The 25021-nt window shown below is 28.1% G+C and overlaps 2 protein-coding genes across 4 annotated transcripts; one reads left to right on the plus strand and one right to left on the minus strand.

Moving 5' to 3' along the window:
* Positions 1-1694: 1694 nt before the first annotated feature.
* On the plus strand, positions 1695-22388 carry LOC145191581 (uncharacterized). Of its 3 annotated transcripts, XM_090066512.1 has the most exons (23): positions 1695-2438; positions 3634-3713; positions 10810-10889; positions 12250-12321; positions 12502-12623; positions 14513-14603; positions 14894-15047; positions 15368-15534; positions 15995-16109; positions 16210-16315; positions 16414-16518; positions 16639-16769; positions 16962-17071; positions 17412-17698; positions 18871-18970; positions 19799-19867; positions 19990-20120; positions 20338-20425; positions 20562-20700; positions 20975-21141; positions 21269-21359; positions 21703-21808; positions 21925-22388. In XM_090066512.1, exons 1-23 carry the CDS (start codon positions 2273-2275, stop codon positions 22143-22145), a joined length of 2898 nt encoding a protein of 965 aa, XP_089922638.1. In that variant the 5' UTR covers positions 1695-2272; the 3' UTR covers positions 22146-22388. The 3 variants fall into 3 exon arrangements, 1 of the variants encoding a protein (XP_089922638.1); XR_016444904.1 differs by lacking the exon at positions 21269-21359; XR_016444905.1 differs by lacking the exon at positions 21269-21359 and having other exon boundaries at positions 18871-18920.
* A 375-nt stretch (positions 22389-22763) lies between these two features.
* LOC145191195 (bifunctional FAD diphosphatase/FAD synthase-like) lies at positions 22764-25001 on the minus strand. The gene is made up of 2 exons (XM_080068211.2): positions 24152-25001; positions 22764-24044 (listed from the first exon to the last, which is right to left on the minus strand). Exons 1-2 carry the CDS (start codon positions 24999-25001, stop codon positions 23356-23358), a joined length of 1539 nt encoding a protein of 512 aa, XP_079924337.2. The 3' UTR covers positions 22764-23355.
* Between the last annotated feature and the right edge of the window lie 20 nt (positions 25002-25021).

Raw genomic sequence — 25021 nt, forward strand, 5'->3', positions numbered from 1 at the left:
GCAATTATCACCTATTGTTTCGCTTTTGTTATCTAAACAAAAGCGTAACACGCATATCTTTTTTACAAAACAATGCGTTGAACGTCCATCTATTAATACGTCCTTGATCTACCGGAACAAATACGTTCCTGCGGTTTTTCTTTGATCTTAATGAAATATCCTAAAGTTTCGGGCGGTTAACTAAAGGTTGCGCCAAAATTTAGTTAATTAAATTGTCAGTACTATTCAGAAGCAATATGACAAACGAAAAGGATAATTTAGATTATGCTTTTAAAATAGTTTGTGATTTATTTTTTATTAAGTCTTTAAAGGATTACCAAAAAGAAGCTTTAATAGCTCTCAGCAATGGCATAGATTGTTTTGTTTGCCGACCATCAGGCTGTGAAAAACATTAATTTGAAAGTTCAAAATACGGGTTTACAAAATATATTCGACGTATATTTATATTTGGCAAAATGGTTGATAATTGGTTGAAAATAGTTGATTTTTAAAAAGTTTATTACCCCCGTCCTTAAACATGCGAACCGTAATTATTATTTCGCCATTACATGTTTTTTTTTTTATAAGCATAACGCTTATAAGCATATAGAGGCTCAGATTTGGAAAAAAAATAAGCATATGTAAGCATATTCCTGAGCCTCGATGAACTATTTTAAAAATTTAAATTTTATTTAATTAAAAACTTGAAATAAATATATTTCTAAATTTAAACCAACAAAAACAACAAAAATCAAAGTTCATGTTTTGCAATGCAACGACTTTATGAAGTAATGAAGTCATTGTGTTGCAAAACCTAAACCTCAATACTTAAACATAAAAACATAAAGTTTAAGAGTCGCTCTGAAGTGTTTTATTTCTCTCTTTTTTTTCTCTCTCTCACTTTTAATGTGCAGTTTGTTTAACACCATATTTAAAATGTTTATTTTATTTCTAAGTTCTATCTTTGATTTCATTAGTAACATTTGTATATAGTATATATGTTTTATTTTTTATTATTATACTATAACATTAATTCAGCTACATTAAAACCAAGGCAAATACAGAGCTTAAGTTAATTTTTTATTTTTCTTATACCCATTAACCTTTAGCAACGCGCACACTTTAAAAAAGTATTGAAATAAGCATATTTTATTAGAAATATGCTTAAGCTTAAGCATATTTTTGAGCCTCTTTTAACTTTTTGCTTAAGCATACCCGAGCCTGTTTCAAAAATTTCATATGCTTATAAAAAAAAAAACATGTATTCATTTTTTTTAAATAACCAAAGTTTTCTCGTCTGACTTCCCAAAGTTCACGGGAAAAAAAGTCAGACGAATTATCGTCTAGTCTGAACATGGAGAAATAATTTTCTTTTGCCGTAAAAAAGTAGGCCTCCACAAAAAAATCCGGTTGCGCGATGAATAGGCCTGTAGTAGAGAACGCTATGTTTTTAGCGCATTACTTTGCCGGTCAACTAATAACTTTTTATTCAACTAATAACAGAATATGGTTTTTCTTGTGTGTGTTTGTGTGTAAATCATGTTTTGAATACTTTAAAAAAATCACTAATATTTTAAATAAAGTTTCGTTTTTCTAAAAAAACAATTTTTTAATGAATAAAAAAGTCAAATATACAAAATGTTAATAATCTTGACCCCCCAACCTCTACAACAGAAGAATATTTGGTACCTTTACTGCGTGCAAAAATAAAATATGAGCGTGTCATTATTTTTTAATAAAATTTGGCAGGTACATAGAAAATAAATATATAAAGTTGATTCAAAAGTTAGAAAAAAAACCATCATCCCTTCAATGTCAACTCACTTCCAGAACAGGAATGAAGTTTTCAGTAGCAATCAAATCACTAAAAACGTTAGTAACTACAAAAAAAAAAAACGAATAGCAATAAACTTACAACACTCTACTTTTAAAATATTATTTAAGTCAATATAATATTCTAAAAAAAAGACGAGAAAAATCCATCCTTAGGACACCTACCTAGAGCACGCGGTGAAAAAATGGTCACAGATTTTATCTTTAAAATCGGTGCAGTAAATCGCAGATACGCAAGTATCTATTTAATGTATACATTGTACTACATGTAGTTAACGTTATCATGATTTATCACATACGTAAGTTTCAAAACGACATGGTAAAATAAAAATGACTATTAACAGAAAATGCTTGGTACAAAGTAATGATTGTCTACTTAACTTCAGCAAGTTACATTAATATTATATAGCGAAGTGAAATGTGTATTTTTTAAAGTAATCATATGCTAACTTAAATTTCTATGTTTCAGTTTACACAAATGAAAAATAGTTACTGTGCACTAGTAATACTCAGTTTTGTAGTTTGTTGTTACAGTGGTGTGGTAGAAATATCTACCAACGACGAGTTTGTTGATTTTAGAGCAACTAAATCCCCACAAGCAATTTTTTACTTTCATCAAAAACCTGGTAAGTAGCTGCAAACTCTTTATACATACATACATACATACATACATACATGCATACATACATACATACATACATACATACATACATACATACATACATACATACATACATACATACATACATACATACATACATACATACATACATACATACATACATACATACATACAAAACATACAAAACATACATACATGCATGCATGCATGCATGCATACATACATACACACATTCTATGTCATTGACTACTTTTATATATATTACACTTGCTTTTATGCTTCAATGTTTTGCCCAAAAAAGTTGAAACTTTGGCAATCCAGCAATTCAAAAAATTTGCAAAAAACAAAATTTTTAAGTTTGTTTTGAATCAGTTTTTGCATCAACAATTACTTGCCTTAATGGATAATCATCTCTAGGAGTTACTAATGCCTTTATCATTTTCTGCTGAGTTTCTACTGTGATCATGTCATAAAAAAAGTAAATGCTATTAACTCATTTAACAGATCCCATAGGTTTGTAGGCACCACATGCATAAAATCATTGTTTCAAGTAGGTTAAGATCTGCGTTGGACTAGCATGCCTGTAGTTATTATCAAGGGTATATGGTGCGATTGAAAATTGAAACAACCATTAAGAGGCTAGGTGCTATATATGAACTAAATAGATGGCCAAAGAATTGTATACTGAAGATTTAGCTATTCAATTATCAAAATGCTATGGAATCATAAATTCCTTCACCTGGTAGAATATGAATTTCAAATCTTTCAGCACTTTACCAAATTTGTGTTATGCAGCCTAACTCAAGTATTACTGTTAAATATATCTTATAAAACATTTATGTAGATATTTTTGAGAAGGCATTTTACCAAAAAAAAAAAAAAAATGATTCTGTTGCTTTCCAAAGAACTGAAACAATTATAATTTTAACTGCAAAAACCTGAACATTGAAATCTGTTGTAATAACTAATAGTTATTCTTTTCTCTTATTTGGAAATAGTTTTGCATTGCTTGGTCAAGACTGAGCAGTGAACGCTTTAGGGAAGAAATAGCATAAGCCCTAAGATTGGGATTAGTAAAAATGTTATTAAAATCATTAAAATAGTTATTGAAATTGTTATTTAAATAGTTGTTTAAATTGTTATTAAAATAGTTATTTAAATATCAGTCCGGAGAAAGTTTTATAGTTAATGTTTTACAGGTTTTGTGATTGAAGTTCTTCATGCTGTATCTCACAAATGGGAGAGGGAAAAAAGTGAATCTTATATGATATTAGGCATTGTAAGTGATAGATTTTTTTAAAATGCTATTTCAGAATTTTTTCAGGAGATTTAAAATAATCAACTCTTTTAAGTCCTTGTAACTTAACATTTATAAAATATTTTGATACTAAATGTTACAAAGAACGCTCATAAAACAATTTTCTATTTCTTTTTTTACAAAGTTTAAGACACTAGTAATTCCTAAAATAATTTAATTCTAAATCCAGAGCTGACAAAAAGTTACTAAAATTAAAAAAAAAAAAAGTTTATGAAATACGCATTACCTAATAGTTTAAAAAATTCTTCATTTCAATAAATATATAATTTTTAGCTGAAATTTTACTTGGAAGGTTTTTAGCAAACGACACACTAACCACCACTTAATGAATGTTTAACATCCTAACCAACTTGTTTTTAAGCACTGCTGAATTATATAGCTGAACTCTTTAAGAATGACTATTCTAAATCAATGTTTTGGATTATCATCCTCCTAAATTTAAAAAAAAAAAAAAAAAAAAAAAAAACATTTCATTGGAGCTTGGGGAGAAATTATGTATTTTAGGGGAGTGGCCAGGAAATTTGTGTTTCAATATAGGTAACTAAAAGCAATGGAACATACTGAAATTTCTATATGTTGATATTAGTGTCAAATGAAAATGATTGAAAATTTAACAATTTGAAAATCAGGCTAATTGAAGCCCTGAAATAACTTTAAATGATCTTAACTTTTAAACAAGAAAACTTTTTTTGATGAAATTTAAAATCTGTTGATGAATTTTGATTTAGTTTAAAATAACATACACAAAAAAATTGAAAAGAGTTTTTAGGGATCATACCCAAGGGGAGGCTATTAGGGGTCAAGTAGCGTTTGATTCAATTACTTTGTTATCATAAAAAGTTTTTTTCTGTCTTTATGGTTAGATTGTTGTTTATATTTTACATTAGTTGTAAGTAACAACTGTGTTTTTCAGTCCTTCAAAATAGTTTGGACTTCAATCTTAAACTTTTCTCTCCAATCTCATTACAATATATGATGGGAGTATTTTTTCTACAAACTTCACATCCCAAAAAAATCTAAATGAATGTTACTGATTTCAATCTAGTTATCTAAAAAATTATTGGTAATTGATTACTCATCTCTTTGTTTTCATTTATTTCCAAAAGCTAAAACTTTTTCTTGCATTGGTGAGGATGTTGATTTTACAAAGGGGGTGAAGTTCTTTTGTCTTTCTAACTTAGGGCAGGGATGTGGAATTCCCTATCCCACTTAGGGATAATAATCTTAGCAAGTTTGTCTTTCTGCAGATTTATTTGAAACATCTTCAGCGCCTTGATAAGTAGTTTTTCCTGACACACATTCAACCATATGGGGCAGCATTGTTTCCTTTTTTAATTTGCATCTATTTTCACTTATATACAGTCACATTTTCTCCCTCTGATAACTCTGGTGTCAAAATTTTATTTTGACACCAGAGTTATGAAAAAACTTCAGGTCAAAATTTTATTTTGTAACTATAGTAACTACAGTAACCGCAATAACTTAACTAAATTTTAACTAAAGTGCACTATATACCTTTATATATTTATAATTACCTTCATAACATCGTCACATAGCACATGGTCACATAGCACCAGAGAGACCACCAGGTTTTATGTTGTGTCAATCGAAGGAAACCTTTTTTAATAAGAGTGTTTGTCTAATAATAATTGAAAAGAGCATTTTTTTAAATCTAAATAAAGTGTTAAGGGTCATAAATAGGGAAAAAGGGTAAAATTGAGGGGTCCAAAGCCCATTTAAAGAATTTTGGAGTTCCATTACAAAAAAATAAAACTTGAATTTATTTTTTCATTACTTAAGCTGAGGTTTAAATAAATTATACAAAAGTTATAAACAACAATAAATATTTAAAATATTTACAATACTAATTTAAGTATCATATGGTAAATAACTATCAGCTAATTCTTCTTCCGTTAAAGTCAATCACAGAAGAGAGGAGTCTTCTTCCATGGTCTTTGTTTTCTTCTTGTCTTTGAAACCTATTCCATGTTGGTTTTAAATACAAGAAGCTCCACATTGTTCGGCAAATTTAGACAAGCCACAATTGTGATACTCAACAAAGGGCTGCACATGGCATAAGAGTATGTGTACTTTCCAACTTACTGAAAGTTTTTTTCCAAGAATATCTGCAATTTCTTAAGTAGATAAAAATGAGTATTTAAATTTTGTTATGGCCTGCTAATATCTTGGCTCAAGTGTTCAACCAAAACAAGAATCTTTTACAGTCTTGAAGTCATTACATTGAACTATTAGAACAAAACCAGGAATCTCAGAAAAAATTTTTTCTACTTCATATAAACACTTAAGTATCTGGTTTGAATTGTTTCCATTCCAACCTCTGCCTTGATATCCACTCTGTAATACACATCTAGTTTTTAAAAAATTATTGAACTCTGGCCAAAGATTCATTAATAAGCAGCCTTGTGTGGTTACTATTCCTATCAGAATATATAGTTCAGGAGGAGGTACTAAATGTTGGATTAGAGTATCAGGATCTTCATCAAGGTAGAGATTTCTTGGATAAATCACATTCATAAAATGATTCATCTTTGATTTCCTGGAATTACTTTCAACTTTGTATCTTTGATACCAATAGTCAAGGCTTCCAAGTGTTTGTAGTTTACCATATACTTCACTTGAGTCTCCTTCACACCAAACACAAGCTTTTTTTCCTGCATGATTTGATATTCCAAAAACTGCATTAGCACACTTCAAATGAAAAGCTGCTAAAAACTTTAGACTTTGCAAAGTGAGTTTCTCCAATAAATCCCTATTCTGAAATCGAAGCTTGATTCTTGCACATCTTCAACTATGGCTAAGATTTGGCAACACTGTACACTAGGCAGGTCCATTTTTAGGAGTTGGAAAAACTATAACTTTGCCACTTTATTTTCCCATTCTATATTGATATACAAGACCATTCCAAAAAAAAGTTTTGAAAATATTTCAATTTTCCTGACCTCCCTGAGGGTTTGAATATTTTTAAAAAAGTCATTTTTGACAAATTATTTGTTAAATTGCTATCTTAATTGGGTCAAAGACCAACAAAACTAATAATTTTTTTTAGGGTGAGTTGGCTCTACTATTAGGAAGGTTCATATAAAATTTGAGCTCAAAATATTTAAAATTTCTCGAGATAACACATTTTGAAATATGACCTGGTTTCTTTTAAAGACCTGGTTTTTACTATGTTTTTAATTGTATATTTATCTAAATACTCTTAAATATTCATTAAAAAACTTAATACAATTTGCATTTAAGAAGTTTGTTAAATAAGTAATCCAAATATTGTACTTAATAAAGATAAAAAATAAAAGTAAACTGTTAAAAATGTAAAATACTTTGACTAAAGGTTTTACAAACACATTTTGTAAATAAAATACATAAAAATTCAGTTAAATTTTTCTTATAAAAATTAATTCTGATTCACTTAAATATAAATCTTTTCTTATTTTTTCTACTTTTGTCTTTGAAAGTTGTCTTGGTAGATTCCTCCATTTGCTCAAACTCCTTGGCTTTCCTTTTGCAAAACTCTCTGTTGGAATAACCTTTTTGATATTTTTTGTCTATTTTGTCAATTACCATTGTTCTTGCAGTTTTTTGGTCTTCATAAAACAAAAAATTGCTTTCTTTTGCAACTTTTGATCGAATTCTATCTTTTTCAATTGTTTCATAAAGTTTTGGGTGCCCTATGTCAAAGAATTCTTTTTCTAATGGCAAAAAATTATTTTCATGTAGCTTTAGTGTTTCCATTTTTTTTGAACGATATGATACCAGTTTCTTGTGATGATATATTAGTTGTGGTATACCACCCATAAGCCACGGTCTTCTAAGAGCAGAAACAACGCATTTGGGCTGACATGTTTTATCATTACAAAGCAGCTCATGATTTATATCTAGAGGGCAGGAAATAATTTCGGTGTGTTTTTTATTCTTTTTTTTTTTTTTGAAATTTAGTAATCTGCAGCAATGTTAAAAATATCTTAAAACAACACCTTTTGTAGGCAAACTTCTGCAATCAATTTTGTGGGTTTGTCCTAATAAATATATTTCAGTAGTGATTTATGCTATTTTATTTTATTTTATATATATATTATTTTATATGTAGTTACATATAATATTATATGTATAGAATCAAAAAGATACCTTCTCTTTGCCTTGTTATCAGGACATCCAAGTGTAATTGTTAATGGGTTTCCATCAGAAGACAAAGTAAATGATTCCCCACTTGCAATTTCATCTGTCTCCATTTTTCTTTAATTATTCCGGCAACAACTTGCTCTACTTGCAAACTTCCTAGACTAAAGGCTAATAAGATTAGGTTTGCAACTGCAGATGAAGATGAGCAGCTGTGTAAATGTCCTTGTGCAGCAGTTTTAAAACATTTACAACAAAGTTTGGAAGCCACAATTAAGGTTGGCCTATCGCGAGTTTCTTCAATTTGAATCATTGTTGATGAAGCTGTTCTTGTAATCATCCTCCATTCAATCTTAAAACAAAGTTGAGAATTTTTTTGATGTAACATATATATACACACATGCAGAGAATACCCTGGATAAACAAACAGCTTCATCATATCTTCAACAGTTGAAGTTATGATGAAGCTGTTTGTTTAACAAATACTTAAATATTTAGACCTTGCCAACAACAACAGTACACAGCATCTCATTGAAAAACAATATTTTCTATTTAAATGAATGTTAAAAGTTTTTGTATATAATTTACTTTATGTGATTTAAAATATGGTATATTACATTCTAGATGATATATATATATATATATATATATATATATATATATATATATATATATATATATATATATATATATATATATATATATATATATATATATGTCTGAAAATCAATGGAAAGTGCTCTTTTTTTAAACTTGAAATAAAAAAAAATTCATTAATATTCACTAATAATGCTAATATTTGCCATCTTTTCAAAAGTCTTTTTTTAACTACTCTTCGTGGATTTTATTTTTGTTATTAAAAATGTTATGTTAAATTTTATTGCCTTAAATTGACTAATTGTTAGCAAGCCATAAAGATAGGCAGCACCATTCCAGAGGGGAGGGGAACAGGACATTAGGCCCATGCCAAATAATTCTGCTATTAAATCCCTAATCTTAACAAAGTAAATAGTCAAATAGTTTTACTCTAATAGTAGTGTAAAAAGGGGGGGGGGGGGGAGTAGAGAATTTTAAACTTGACATGGTGATAAAATTTAAACAAAAAGAGAATTTTTCAGTTTGTGATAGAAAAAAAAAAGTTTTATGAATTTAGGAGACAAATTTCTAGGAAGGGGGCAGTTAGGGGTCAAGGGCAGAGTTAGTTTAGCTTACTCTGCTCATTATCTATAACTGCCTCTACCCTTATTTTTTGCTTGTGATCCTCATTTGATACCAGTATCAGGATACTAGAAATTTGAGCCTTGTACTTCGAGTTTTATATCTTGAACAAAAAAATTCCTGGGCAATCCACCAAAATATGTGATTTCTCCCCAGGTCCTCGTTGAAAAACTATGTTTTTTACATTTATGACATTGTAAATATTTTTTGTGATGATAATCCAAAAAGAAATTTCTTAGAAAATGTTGTAAGGTCTTTGAGCATCCTTCTATGCACCGTGTTTTATATTTATTTTAACCAAATTCCATATAAAAAAAAAAAGGAATTTGTTTAACAATTCAGCTTTTTTGCTATTATTATCAAAAGGAACATCACACATTTATAACCAACTAGAATATCCATTTTTATTAAATTATATACAATCATTTTTGACTAGGTAAAAATTTTTCAGAATATGTTTACTTAAAATTTTGTGTAAAATTAAAATGATTCATGAAAGTTAAAGTTTCTTAGCAATTAGCAAAAAAATATGATCTTTTTAATGCATAAAAATTTTTAAGCTGTTAAAGTAGGTGTTCTAAGATATTCCACTAAATAAGAATGGCTTTAACTTAATGTACTAAGGTCCAATACACTGAATTAATCTTTAATGTAATGGTCTATTTTGAAATGTCAATTTGTGACAAAGAAGGATTTTTTAAGAAAAATTTCTCTAAGTTCAATATTTGTTTACTCATTTTAACCTGATAACAATAATAACCCAATATTTGATACCAATACAATTAAATAACAACAAAATAGTTACATTGTGCAAAAGAATTTTAAAAAATTCTGTTTTGTAGTTTTTGAGTATTTAACAATTAAAGGGTACTGATTTTCTTTGTGTTCAATCAATTTTTTTTTAAGAAAAAATACTCTGTTCTAAAAAGTGACCACCCTGTACTCTCTTAAAGAGTACAGGGTGGTTAGAGGCCATGGTGATATCAGCCTCAATTTACTTCCACTATTTTTTGATTAATGAGTTTTTCTTTTGGCTGTGCCAGCAAGTTTTAGAACAAAAGAATTTAACATTAGAACATTTTAATTCAATATTTTCTACAGTTCTAGAAAATAGTGAGAATAGAAAAAGCTGTTATATTTGCCTCATGTATGATATTGTGTTACTGCCTAAAAATAGTAATTTAATTTCTTCAAAGGTATTAAATTCTTTTATGTCATCCTTTAACAAATAGTTTTTTTGTAAAGCCCTTTTGTTTTCTTTTTTTTTTTTCCTTAATTTAACTTTTTTTCTCATGTCAAGTCTGCTTATCTGAAAATTCTGCTTCCTGATTTGTACACTGTTTATCCATTAAATTGGATAACATAGAATACCAAAAAAAATTTGTGTCTCTACAAAAAGTACCTAATTTGTAGCATTTTTATTTTAGCTTATTTTCAAATCTTTGTTTTGGTTGAAAATAAATTAAAACAAAAACTGTGTATGGAATCTTCTTAAATTTCCTCTCTAAATTATTTGGTCCTGTATTTTCTCTTTCAGAGCTTCTATGCTCAAGTATCACTCCTGAGTGTCTTTAACAAAATATTCTAAAGTGACTAAATTTTAGCACACTTTTAGGTGACTTTGTATCTTGCTTCTATATGAAGAAATTTCTAAATATGCTTTTCCAATCAATGTTATTACTTTTTTTTTTTTTTATCATAGGTTAATTGCAAGATTGAAGGTTTTGATAAAAATGAACTACAGGCTTGCTCTATCAACAAAAATTTGCTTATGGCTTATTTGTAAGTTTTGTTGGTAATTTTCTCATCTCCTCAACATAAAAAGCCATCAAAAGATCATTTGATAATAACTTTATATACAAAAAGTAGTAACACAACTGTTAATTAATATTCTTATAATAAGAATAGAGGCCTTACATGTAACATTTGCGACTGTTGGAAAAGTATTTTCAATTTTTTTAGCATGAGATATTAGCCAGTCTTAAAAATCAAGTATCTACAGCAGAGATTTCGAGAATACTAAAACTTGAAAAGACTACAAAACAAAGTGTACAAGTTATCTGACACAAACAAGAGTTACTGTTTTTGCCTATCTTGATGGCCTATTGAGCATGATTTAGCTATTTAAATTTAGAATATATCTTTATAGCTACATCAAAGAGGTTAAATATGGCTTTTAACTCCAAAGACAGCTTGTAATTCAAGTGAGTTGTCACTGTAGATTCTTCATGGTTTAAGAATTTAAGTAATTGTTTTTATGAAATCATGAAAACAATTACTATCAATAATACTGGAAGGAAGATTTGACCTCACTAAAAACTTTTATCTAGATCATATTGCAGGCTTGTACTTTAAGTAGATATGTGACAGAGTTTGAGTTGCACAGTTACAAATAGTCCAAAATTATAAATGGCTATAAAATAACAAATGTATTATCATATTCTTCACTTTGTTTTATGCGTATTCTTTCTTAAAATCTTGAAAAATTGTGGTTATTTTTTAAATTTAATATGGATACAAAACAAAAGAATCAGTTCAAACTTACATTTTATGTTTAAATGGTTTTAATTAGATTTTCTTATTTGATCTTCGACTTTCTTTTTTGATAACATTAGGATTATTAGGATTAAGATCTCCTTTTCTGCAGGATTAAGATATGCATCTTAATAATTTTTTTGGGTGTTGGTGTAGCAGGTATGATTCCAGTAGTACTATTTACAAATTTTTAACAAAGTCTGTGTCAAAGTCTTAGTTGAAATAAAAATTAAAGGTTTCAAAACTAGCTTCAGTTTATTAAGCATGTCTTACCAACTTAGTTCAACTAAAATGATTGTTAAAAATTTTGAAAAAAATTTGGTTTTGACAGTTCCATTTATTAAATTTATCAAAAATTACAATGAGAGGCTTAAACATTTGTTTATGATTTTATCAAAATAGATTTTTTTAATATGTAATTTGTACAAAAAGAATTTTTTTGTCTCACTTTAGTTGATAAATCAGCTACAAAAAGTTTCTGAATGATTCTGAAGAGTCATTGTAGAATTCTCTTTAAGTTTAAACAAATTATCAAGTAATTTAAGATTATGAATCTTTCTCATAGTTTAGCATTGCAGATTGTTTAACTTCTTTTTCTTTTTCCTAGTAATGAAAAAGTGGAAAATATGGGACTGGAATATTTGTTCAATGAAATTGCATTTGAAGCTCATATGTTGTAGTAAGTTTTATGGCATTTCTTTTAGTTAACATATTATCTTGGCCAATTCTGTTTTACAAAAGTCTCTTCAACTGGTTTAAAATTGGAAATTTCAAACTAAAAGATTTTTTTCTTTCATGATTTCATCATGAAATGTGGTTTTAATTATGTAAATCTAATAATTATGTATAATATTTGTAGTTTTATACACCAAGACCAAATAACCATTATAAATGATCTTCGTTATTGGGAATTATACTTGCAACAAGCAAAGGGTGAAAAAGATGTAATCTTACTGTACTTTTCTGCATTTGGATCATTGTGTAAGTTATTATAAGTTATGTGAAGTATATGTTTGTAAAATAATGCATAATTTATTTACTGTTTAAAAAAATGAATTTAATCTTGCTTTTTTTTTAAAAAAAAGTTCTTACTTTCTTACAAATGCTTGTTATTTTAACAGCTTTTTTATACCAGCTTAGTAATTGTTGTCATTTTAAAGTCTCATTTTTATACAAACATCAAATAAAGAACAGGAACATAATTGGTACAACTTTATCAATAAGAGCTTACCTGTTATAATCTCTGAGCTTTCAGAATTTTTGTTCTTCAAGGGTGACTTTGGCATCAGGCACCATGTTTTAATGATGTATAGTTGACTAAGTTTCACCTATGAAACCTCTGCATCATATTCTTGCATTTATGTGGTTTACTACGTGAAACAATAAAAATTGCAGCTTATACAATTCCATTCATTTCTAACCCTCATAAGTGCTAGCCCATGACCAAGCTTATTAGAGATCATGTTTTAAATCAGATTTCAGCCTGGTGTTTTTAAAAACTAATGTTTCATCCAATTTGTTGGAAATCTTCTAAGATTTCACAGTTCATTTGCTGTGTTTTTGCTAGTTGTTAATGTAGGTACTAAACCCATGCCACTTTAATATCTAGGGCATGCTATTCAACAATTTTCAACCTTCAATATGTTAGCATTTGGGGTCGCCTAGCCCCCAAATGCTAAAATATTGAAGGTTGAATATTGAACTAGGAATGGATATTGGGTGTTCAACAGCCAAAAAAGACCTTTTGCTTTTCTACTTGCAAGTGAAACTGATCTAATTCACTGCACTCATTTCTTCTTTGATGCTTATGCATGTTATCTCTACTTTATATATTAGTCAAAATAAAAAATTTCTTCCTCTTAAAGAACATTGGGCAAGTTTATGTCTTTTATTATGCTGAGAATAAATTGCAGAATCCAAGTCTTGTTCTTTGAATGAAAACTTTAATACTGCACAATCTGAATCAAAGTACTTTACCTTCACCACTAATAGTTTTTTATAATGCAAATAATATTGTTTTGCATGCTAATCTTTCATAAGGCATTCTAGAACTTGATTTGCTGTCAGTACATTTGACATTGTTAATGGAATGCAACCAACAAATATGCAGACTGTGGTTCCTAAAAACAAAATAAGCTGTTTTCTAAAATACTTCAGCTGCTCAATCTTGGTACTGAAATGCTGATAATGACTGATGTTTAACTTGTTACTTGCCATTTTCAAGAGAAACTTCACATTTAAATTCAATATATTCTTTTTTAAATGCTGCTGTTTACAAATATTTTTCACATTGATGCATATATCAAACAAAGAAGAGGTATAACTTGTGAATTTTTTTAACAATTACTACATTATTGCAACAAACTAATTACAAGTCAATAATTCATTGAAATCACATATATGCTTATTGGATGTTATTGGATGTTATCTAGGTTTTATTCTAGGTTTACTTTGTTTTTAAGCAAATTATGTTTTTTTTAAATTGTTAAAAAGGTATATGAAATGTATAAAAGTACAAACTATGAGAGTTGCAACATTACTATATATATATATATATATATATATATATATATATATATATATATATATATATATATATATATATATATATATATATATATATATATATATATATATATATATGTATGTATATATATGTATATATATATTTGACCTGTATTTCATACCAAAACTGCTGAAAGTTTATACTTCTAGTTATTCGTACCATTATTATTTAATTGTTGCATTATACACTTTAGGTATTAGGATATTTAGATATCAATCTTTAACATCATTTTTTTTAAGTTAGTGTGTATTTTCTTGTTTAATTTAGTCAGTTTTTTTGTATGCATGAATATAATTATTTGTAGCTCATTACATTATTATGAAATTTGTGCATCAACACCTTAACAAATACAAGTTTGCATTCACAAATGATAAAAATTTTGCAACTGAAATGGGGTATGTCTTTCTTTACTAATTGGAATCTTTATTTCTAAAATTCATTTCACTTTTTTTTTTTACTTTTAACTTTTGCTTACCACTTTTTTACAAATAGCTTTTATCGAAGTGTTTGTAAATCCTACCTTATCATAATAAAGTTTATTTTTATTTTGTAGATCTTAAGATAAGATAATCTGAGTTAAAATTTTTAAAAATGTTTAAAGCAAGAATTTTGATTAAGTTAAAACCCTTAAATTTTTCTTTAATGTTTGTTAAGTGTCTAGATAGTGTATTAAGACTTATTTTAGAATGCCATTAGAGCATCAAAATGGTGTTTGGTATGCATCTTGTTCAAAAACAAATTATGCTTCTAAATGCTCAGTTTATAAGCAAAGTTTTATTGGAGATCTTCAATACTCATCATTGCATGCATTCATAAATTTTTATGGAGTTCCTTTTGTGGTAAGTAAAATACTTTTTGATTTAATTAACTGGGAAAGCTTATTTTTGATGACACTGTGTTGCTAAAGAAGAAGCCTTCTATAGTGCAATACTAATGTTGCAGATAAAGAATATAAGATTTCAACCATTTACCCCAAAACTGCATGCTAATCAGTTTTTTTAATGTGGTACAAAAATGTCTAACTTTAACATTAAATTTAAGTGCTGATTACTGTTGTTTGCAGTTTTTTTCCAGTAATCTGTTTGCAGTTATCTGTTTGCAGTTATCTGTTTCCAGTTATCTGTTTGCGATGTTTGTGATTTATTTTTCTTTATTTCAGTTGGAAATAAATGATGACGGAAGTACAATATATGGAAATCAACTTAATTTGTTATTTATTTTTTTTGATAATGATGAAAGTAAAATGGAGTTGTCAAATAAAATGGATGCACTTATAATAAATTTATTTGAACTGGGTGTTAATGTCCGAGCTGTCCTAGTTGATTCGTAAGCATTACTTTTTTCTAAAAACTTAAAGATATCTTAGATTATCCTAAAGATATTTTTAAATATTTTTAACTAACATATTTTCATCATTTATTGGTCATATTCAAGAAAAATTTACCTTAAAAACTGTTGCTATACTGTTGTCTTATTCAAGAACTTTTTAAGTTAAAGACTGTTGCTATATATGCAGATTAATAGTATTTAACAATAACAATAATTGTTGTAATATCTTGTTGATGCTAACATGGATGGATTGTCTTAGTTAGAATGATGTCCAGGAAAGAATGCTGGACTTTAAAATTCAAAAAGATAGAAATATATCTGTGGAGAAATTTTTTCAACCCAAAACCTACTTTTAATCCAATTGAAACTTTTTCATTAACATAATTAATGGTTAAATTCCTTTTCCCCCGCAAAGTTTATATTTGTAAAATAGAAAAATTCTTTAAATGAAATTTAGACGCAAGACTCCATCATTGTTGGATGATTATGGTATTCATGAAAATGTAATGCTCCCAACTGTAGTGTTGCAGTATTCAGCAGAAAACAGCAAAACAGAATATGAAGGAATTGAGGTCAATAAAATTTCACATGTTTTCAGTATGAATTATTTCTAAGATATTTAAAAATGTTCAAAGCTCCAACTTACATTAGTGAGTTAATTCTATTTTTTAGAGAATCATAGATCCATTTCCTTTGGATGCAGACTTAACAAAAGAGAACATATTTAAATTTGTTCATGATAGTATTTTAAAACCAGAAAAAATGTTTCAGAAAACAAGTAATTCTTTTTTAGTTTTGGTAAAAAACTTTCGTTCTTAAAATTGAATATGCCTAATTCTGATAATTTTGTATTAAGCCAATTAAAAATGCTTTTAGACCAAATGTATGGTATACAGATTTACTCTAGTGATGAATTAAGTTCATCTAAAAAGTTGCTTACTTCAGAGGATCAACATGTTCTTGTCGGAGGATGTACCAAGCGTGAGTTTTAATCATTGTCATATTAAATATTTATGAGCAGAAATCCTTACAACTTTTTTTTTCTCGATTATTTTTTGATGCAGTTTAAAAATTACAAATAATTTAACTTTTTCTTTATAGATCCTGATTTTTTAAAGATTTGTGCTACGTTTAATGCAAACTTTAGACGTCTTGTACGAACAATTTTTTCAGACAGCTCAATTGATTTTAATTACATATATGTAGATTATAAGGATGGGCAGACAGGTTCTGTAAGCAATTTAATAATAAATATGTGTATACGTTTATACAATTTTTTAACATTTAAAGCTAAAAGAATAAAGTTGATCTCACTAAATAGACTATTGTCACATTAAAAGATTATATCATGCTAGTAAACTGTGGTTTATGCCAGTGTAGCTTAATAAATGCTCTTATATATGTTAATATTTGTTAAATTTTAGGTGACTTTACCGTTACTTTTTTTTCATGACTCAAGGGGAGGGATTAAAGAGTTTACTAATAGTGAAATAACTTATTCAAAAATGTTAATGTGGATTAACTTAGAGCTGGGGTAATAATTACATTTCTATACATCTTTATTTTCTTTATATTTACTTTTGTTATAGTTAGCAATGTTTTTCTTTACAATTTTTTTCTTTTCTTTTTTATTACTTGGTGATATGTACTTTTTATACAGTTGAAGGTTTCAATTTTTAGGTATAAATAGAAAAATAATTGATTAAATATATTCTATTCAATTTCTACCTAAAGGACAAGTATTAATATTTGATCACATCTTATTAATAAATAAGTTTTACAAATTAGCAAATTATTTTTACAAATTAATTTTGAAAATTAATTTTGTAAATTAGTTAATTTGAATTCAAAATAGTTTTACTTTTAACATTTAGCTCTGCATTTAAGCCGCTTCCATTTGCAAGAAGTGACTTTAATAATTTCAACCCAATAGATATTTATGGTGATTATTTGCACATGACCCAAGAAGATGAGGTATCTCAAGATGTACTTGAATTAAAAAACAAAAGGCTTTATGCTGATGATGTAGAATTGCTTACTGATGCCTCATTCAACAAGACCGTTAGTGAAAACAATTTTACTGTTGTTTTGTTTTTTGTCCGATGGGATGAAAAGAGTTACCTTTTTCAATCACACTATGCAAAAGTGAAGAAAAGTATAGGTAAATTTTTCTTTCATATTATCTATGAATCAAATTTTTTGTTTCATTTTTAACATGAAATTTGTTCTTCCGATTTTCTGATGTTACTGACATGAAAAAGAAAGTTACTGACATGAAAAAGTCTGTTGAATGCAAAATAGTTTTATTTGAGGCTAGTTTGAAGTCATCTAGACTGTCCTCAATTGAAATCCATTTCACATGAAATTTAGCCGCCATAAAAATCGGCTCCTAGTAAAGTAATTAGTTTAGGCAACATCTTTATGAATTTTAAATTGTGTTTTAAATTTACAAAATTATTCAAAAATTTTATGTTTTTTATATCCTAATCTAATTGCTGTCACCATATAACAAATTATAATATTTGTGAGTAATTTTTAATTAATAGAAACTGGCTTTAGTTTGCAATTTCCAGCTATTTTCTAGAAAAATATTTTTTTTTTACTAGGGAAGTGTTTCTTGTTTTGATGATTTTTTAATGTAAGAAAGCTAAAAGTCTATGTAAAGAGGTTTTCTTTATTGTGTTTTTTCAGGCTTCAGGTTGCTGCTTTTATTAGATACACACCAAGGCTTTTTATTATCCACTCAGATGTTAAAAAGCCTTGGTGTGTAGCTAATAAAAGCAGCAACCTTTTTCTAAGTTTTAAATGTTATAGTCTGATAGTTTTGTTTAATCCACAATCATTTAGAGCTTTCTGAGGGCTATAAGTCTGAGCTATTTTAACTACTTTTCTTCCGTTACCCTTACAAAATATCAAAGCACCATAAAGTTTGTTGTTTGTTTAGTTTATGTTGGCAACAGGTGATTATTAATAATGGTAATTCTTGTGTTTTCTATGCATAAAAATTTGCCAGAGTGCCTTTTAGTTTTACTGTAAACATTTTATTAACCCAATATATTTAAATCAATTATTTTAACGTTTATTTTGACATTTAAGAAAATTGTTTTTAAATTTCTCTTAAATTGTTTCTCTTAAAAGTTATAAATAGAAGTTATCAATAAAAAGAACAGAAATTGTGAGTTTGATATAAAGTAAATATATCTTAAAGAGTTGAACAGAGATCTTGTTATAAGTTGTAATTAACAAAAAATGAGATTGTTTTTGGAGAAATATGGAGTGTTAAGCTGTTGATAAATGTAGTGTAAAGTAGTTGATCTCTATTATCATTTCTAGAGGCTCACTATGTAAAAATGGCAAAAGTTGATTGTGGTTCACAGCACCATGTATGTACTTTTCAAAAAGCATATAGCTATCCAACTATTAGACTGTTTAAGTAAGTATGACTTTTTTCTTTAGTTTGCATAGGAAACAATATTCTGTACTGCTAATACAAACCTAATACTAAATAACAGAAATTTGGAAACCATTTGTATATTAAAGAAACTGAACATAGACTGAACATAGAACCATTTGTATATTAAAGAAACTGAACATAGACTGAACATAGAACCATTTGTATATTAAAGAAACATAGAAAACTTAGTTTGTAGTTTTTAAGCTAGTTAATATTTAAAATTAAAGTTTTTTTTAACTTATTCAAATAAATCATAAAATAAAATAGAAAATAAAAAATGAAAGGAAACAGTAAAATTTAATAAGGCTTAAAAATGCTTTAAACTTGGTGAATTCTTTAATGGTCTTGCTGTGCTTTTCTTTTTTTATTATTATTTTTTTATTATTATTATTTTTTTTTATATTCATTATTTTGCATTTTTGCTTTTTAAATAGATTTTACATAAATCTTAAATAAATTCTTTTGCTTTACCTCTTGATTGGTTTCCATGTTGTTTTTAGTTTTTTTTATATATTTTTTCATTCATGGTTTTCATTAGCAACATTGAAAATGTGTTTAGTTATAATATTACTTTGATTAATACTTTAAGATTGCAATTTTGAGATTAGTTAAATATTCAAAGATAAGAAGACCACATAAAAATTTAAAATCATTTTCTTTTCTAAAAGGAGCATTTTTTTACTCATCAGTTAAAAGTATTTTTTATCTTATTAGGTGTTTGAAATATTTTCCTATACAACTTTTTATAAATATCTATGTGCTAAAGTGCCAAAGGGAGTATTACATATTACTTTGTTGATTTTATAGGAATGGTCAGCATTTAACTGACTACAAAGGTTTTTTAGATGCAGCTTTGTTGGAACAGAGTATACGGATGTATATTATTTTTGTTTTGTTCTAAACTCTCTTCGTTGTTATTGTTTATGGGCTATATTTCAAAGCTCATCAAATAATTTAATTTACCCAATTTTAATCCCCTGTGATTTTTTTATTTTAAGGCATTATAGTTCACCATGTATTGAATTAGAAGATAATAAATTACAAGCTTATATAGAAGGCATCGAACCAAGTTTTGTTGGACCATATGCAGATTTATCATTTTTAGGATGGTTTTCTTCTCAAAATGATGGTTAGTACTAATCTCAACTTCTAATTTTATTATGTTAGCTATTACAATCATGGTTGCTAAATATTTCTACTTTTTTTGTGAAGATAGTTAATTTCTTTATTACTATTTTATTGGACTCATGTCACATTTTTCATTACTAAGTTTATACAAATGTTTTCAAGGATTTATAGTTTTAATATTTTCTTGAAGAGCAAATTAAAGGTTATGATTTATTTAGAAGCTCTAATTGAATACAAACGTTTTGCTGAAGATAATTTTGGTAAAGCCTTATTTGCCTTTTCAACTGGTGATAAAGCTAAAGAAATGTGAGTCATGATTTTTTTTTTTTTTTTTTTTGGGGGGGGGGGGGAGTAAAAATGTGAATCATGAAGTTTTTTGGGGCGATAGTATTTAAATTGATCTTATTTTTCTTTTAAATTATTAACTGCTCTTTAAAAATAGTTTGAAAATTTCTTCCGATGGTGCCTCACTTTTTGTTTACAAACGTAAAGATAAACTACAGCCTGTTTCTAAGTATGTTGGTGAATTTAATAAAGAATCACTCTATAAGTTTACGAAGACAATGTTTCTAGAAGTGTTTGTAAGTTTTGATTGCCTTAATGTGTTTTCATTTCTGTAGTAATTATAGAAATATGATTTTTGACAGAATTCGTAAAGTCCTAGCATAGAATGCTAATAGATGACAAATGAAATTGTAATGCCTAAATCATTAGTAATAAAAATTTTTTATTAAAATTAGATTTATTATACATATAAGATAAATGCTTTTTTCCATTAGTTGTATATTTAGATATATTTTTCAGATAAAAAATTGTTTTATGCAAATAAATTATGAGTTATTGATTCTTTTATAGGGTGAACTTACCCCAGCAAATCTTCCGTCGTACAGACTTTTCGGCCAACCACTTTTGGTTTTGTTTGTAAGTGAAAAAGAAAAGAATAGCTCAGCAGCGTACATGGCTATTGAAAAACTTGCAAACGATAATTTTTTTACCACTGTAATTCCTGTTTGGATGAATACGTAAGTTGAAAATATTTGTAGTTTACAAACTAACTTTAGTCTGTTAACTTTACTAAACTTTCTTTTCAACATTTGTAAAATAAAGGTTTTTCTTTTTTTAATTAAAATTTAAAAAATTAACTTAAAGCGAGGATGTACTTTCAAGAAAAATTCGCACCCGTTACATCGGTCTAAAAAAAGATAAAAGTAGTGATCTTGTTGTTGTAAATCATACAACGGTAAACGTTGTTTATTTTAGTGCTGTTTTTTTTTTTTTTTTTTTTTTTTTTTAAGGGTGAGCAACGTTTGCTCAATTTCTTACTATTTTGTTGTAAAAAATAAGAGTCAGAAGAGACGAAGTATCTTCTCTCGCCGACTTTGTTTTTGCAAATTTTGATTCTTTTAGTTCATAAATTTCTCTTTGCACTTCAAAATGAATGTAGCATTCAACATTTTGTAATTTACCCTAATATCTTTAATAACATGTTTTATGTAATATCATTTAATCAATAGCACCATTCATTCGAGGAGTTGTCTTTTTATCAATCTGATTTAAATTTAAGACATTTTTTTTCATCGTAGGGTGAAGTGTATCACTTATCTTCGTCTGCGGTGGCTGTCGAAGAAATGATAAATGAGATTGATAAATGGTTAAGAGACCTAGAATCAGGGAAGCTGCTTGCAACATGTAAATATAGTTCGCGACACATTTTAAAGTTCTTTTGACTTGCCGTGATATTTATAGCACAACAATTTTGTATTCATTAATTCATGTTTTAAACTGACTTGTAATTATTTTTCCAGCATTCCTTAGTACTCATCAATGGAAACCTTTAAGAGAGGGCTTTGATTTTAATCGCCGAATTGAAGCCGATTTAGTTCGATTGAGCGGTTCAACTTCTCCTGAGCATTACGCAAGAATCAAGGGAGAGTTTTCTACGGCTGGTGTTGGTGAAGAACCAATCCATGACAGGAAGTACGATGGAATTAATGACATTCCAAATTCGATTCACGATGAGTTTTGAAATCTGATTATAATTGCTTTTATAAAAAAATGTTTCGTTCTAACTGTTTTCTAGAAGGTTTTACAAATTCAAAATTTTTAGTATTCATACATAAAATATTTTTTTTATAAATATTAGAGGTGTTGTTTTTTAGTTCATTATTTTTAGTAAACAAACATAGTTTTTAATAGTCGTTTTTTATTAGAAAATTGTAATATTTTTGTTATAGTTATTAAATTTCTAACAAGTTGTAAAGGAAAAAAACTTTTGTTATGCACTTCGAATGTTATTCATAGGTTCGAAGAAAACACAGCTTCTGCTATGAAATGATACTCTATGAATAATATCTGCTTGAACTATTTGGTCATCCAACTTACAAATTTGAAAATGGGATTATCCAACTTTCAAAGTTGATACCACGGTGACTTAAGTTTCAATAAGCAGAACAAAAGATATTTAAAATGTCTTTTATTAAAATATCATTTAATAGGATCGCATTTACGTTGTTTTAAACAATATTTAAAATCTCTGTTCGAAATCATTGACATTTCAGCATCATTTTGTTTTAGCAAAAAGATCTTTTTTTGTGACTTGACAAAACTTATCATTTAAAAATAGTTTACCAAAGAAAACTACACATAATTAAACCATTTATCAAAAAATAAAAAAGTTATCAATAATCACGCTAAAACTTAATTACTACGTAAATAACGAATACTTTTAGTAGTGGTTGATTTACATTGGGAGTAAAAACATCAATTATAATCAGGCCTCGAAAACAAGACAAACTGAGTCTTTCTTACTCCGACCATCATGTCTGTTTTGTGATATCTCTTAAAACTTCTTTAACAGAGAAAGAAAGATAATCAAAAACAGATCTTAAGAAATTACGTATTAACAGAATGATGCTGAGGGAAGATTAGAGTGCTGTAAAAGATTCGCTAGCAAGTTTTGATGAACCTGCTAAAATCTTTATGGTAGGAAGAAGGATATACTGGGTTAGGTAAAATGGTTTTTAAATCTAAAATACCTTGCTATCAGGCGCTTGATATGCAAGGTAAAAAAAAAAAATTAAAAAACCTAATGTTAATAATTGTTTATGTTAGTTCTTAGTTCTTAAAATGTTATATTACCACACCATTTTTACGAATAGCTGCTTCAGCAGAGATATCTTTTTGTTGACCATTTTTGTTTTTTTTTTTCAAAATTTCATCCCTATCTCCAAGCAATATTACTTTCTCCCTAACCTTTCGTAAGCTTCGTTATCTAAGTTATAAGCTGGTAAGTACTGTCCGCTCGATATCAACAAAGCTGGATTTCTCACTGTGTTTTCATTTGAACCGAGGGATGAATACCCTTCGTCATACAGTCTGCAGTATGGGATATTGAAGGTTCTTAAGAACTGCCACACTTCACCATAGCTCCAGTCTAATATTGGAAAAACACGCATGTACTCTGGCCAGCCATCATCTGTCATAGTTAATGCTTTCAAGTGAGACGAATAAGGATCATGACGCCTGGTTCCCATTACTATAGCTTTTAAATCAGGGTGGGATTCTTTGAGCGAATTTAATCCAACTTTAATACCGCCGTTATCAATGATAATCATTTTAAAGTTATACATCAGTTCGCATTCCTCGATGAACGACTGAGCTTCTAGAAACTGATTGGGATCTTTGAAATAAAGCCCGAAAAGATTTTGGTTTTCCTTCGGAAAAATTGACTGAATAAAAACTAATAGCAAGTGGAGAACTGCTGTACAATCTTTTCCCCCGTTAAATCCAAGACAAATTTGATTAAGACCGTACATATCAAAAGTCTGCTTTATAACAGCCCATGCGCATTTGATTGCAGACGCCAAGGGTGAAGTGTTTTCCTTCTTAAGATAACCTTTGAACTCGGTTATAAAAGTGGCTTTCGCTAAAGTTCATATGTTATTAAAAGCATAAATTTTAAGAACTAAAAAAAAATTACTAACAATAGAAAAGGAACATTAATAAGATGATAATAAACAGAAAGTTACGTACGTTTACTTGTCGTTTGTATATATTTCGGTTCAATCGTTTGATATATTTCGGTTGATTCATTTCGAGCATTTGGTAAGCATTCCTTAACAGAAAACACAAGATTGTTTGGTAGAATTTCAAGCAGATTTTTATAAGCTTGTTGAAGAATCTCAGCTTCTTCTGACTCTAAAGTCACTTTTACCTCATACGCTTTATGTAAGACTGGGTAAGAACCTACAGAAACAGAGGGATATTGTTTATCAATTTTATCTAAAGCATCCTTAATGGTTTCTTCGTCAGCCGATAAATAAACTTTAATTAAAAAGAACTTGATGCCGCTGCTAAAAATGGATTGATTAAACAAAAAAGACTTTTGTAAGTAGGAAGGCACTCCTGGAAAGATGTAAATATTTTTAACGCACACAAGAGGGTATTCAGCCGGTCTTTCTGTTAATGGGTCTACTCCAATTATTAAGTTTGCGGACTTAGGTAACAAAAACGTCTTATTTTCCGAATCAATTCCACTACTTTGTTTTTGAGAAGAATAACATGAAACCATATTTTGAAGATCTTTGTTAAAAACCAACGGCTCCTTGAGCGCTAAAGCAACACCTTCATATGTTAAGTCATCATGAGTCGGGCCAATACCACCAGCCGTTATAACGATATCGTATTTTTCAGAAAATGTCTCAACTTCTAGTGCTATTTCTTTGACTTTATCTTGAATAAAGGAAACTTTTTCAACGTTAATTCCATTACTCCAAAGTTTATTGAGCAAAAATGAAGCATTTTCATCTTTAGTATGACCTTTAAGTAGCTCGTCTCCAATTATGATAACCCCAGCAGTTCTGTTTCTTTGGGAAACTTTCATAATTTTTCTTCAAGACGCTC

Source organism: Hydra viridissima, unplaced genomic scaffold (genome assembly GCF_058129835.1).
Source record: "Hydra viridissima isolate aposymbiotic clone 2 unplaced genomic scaffold, HvirCarnegie_v1 scaffold_11, whole genome shotgun sequence".
Lineage (NCBI taxonomy): Eukaryota > Metazoa > Cnidaria > Hydrozoa > Anthoathecata > Hydridae > Hydra > Hydra viridissima.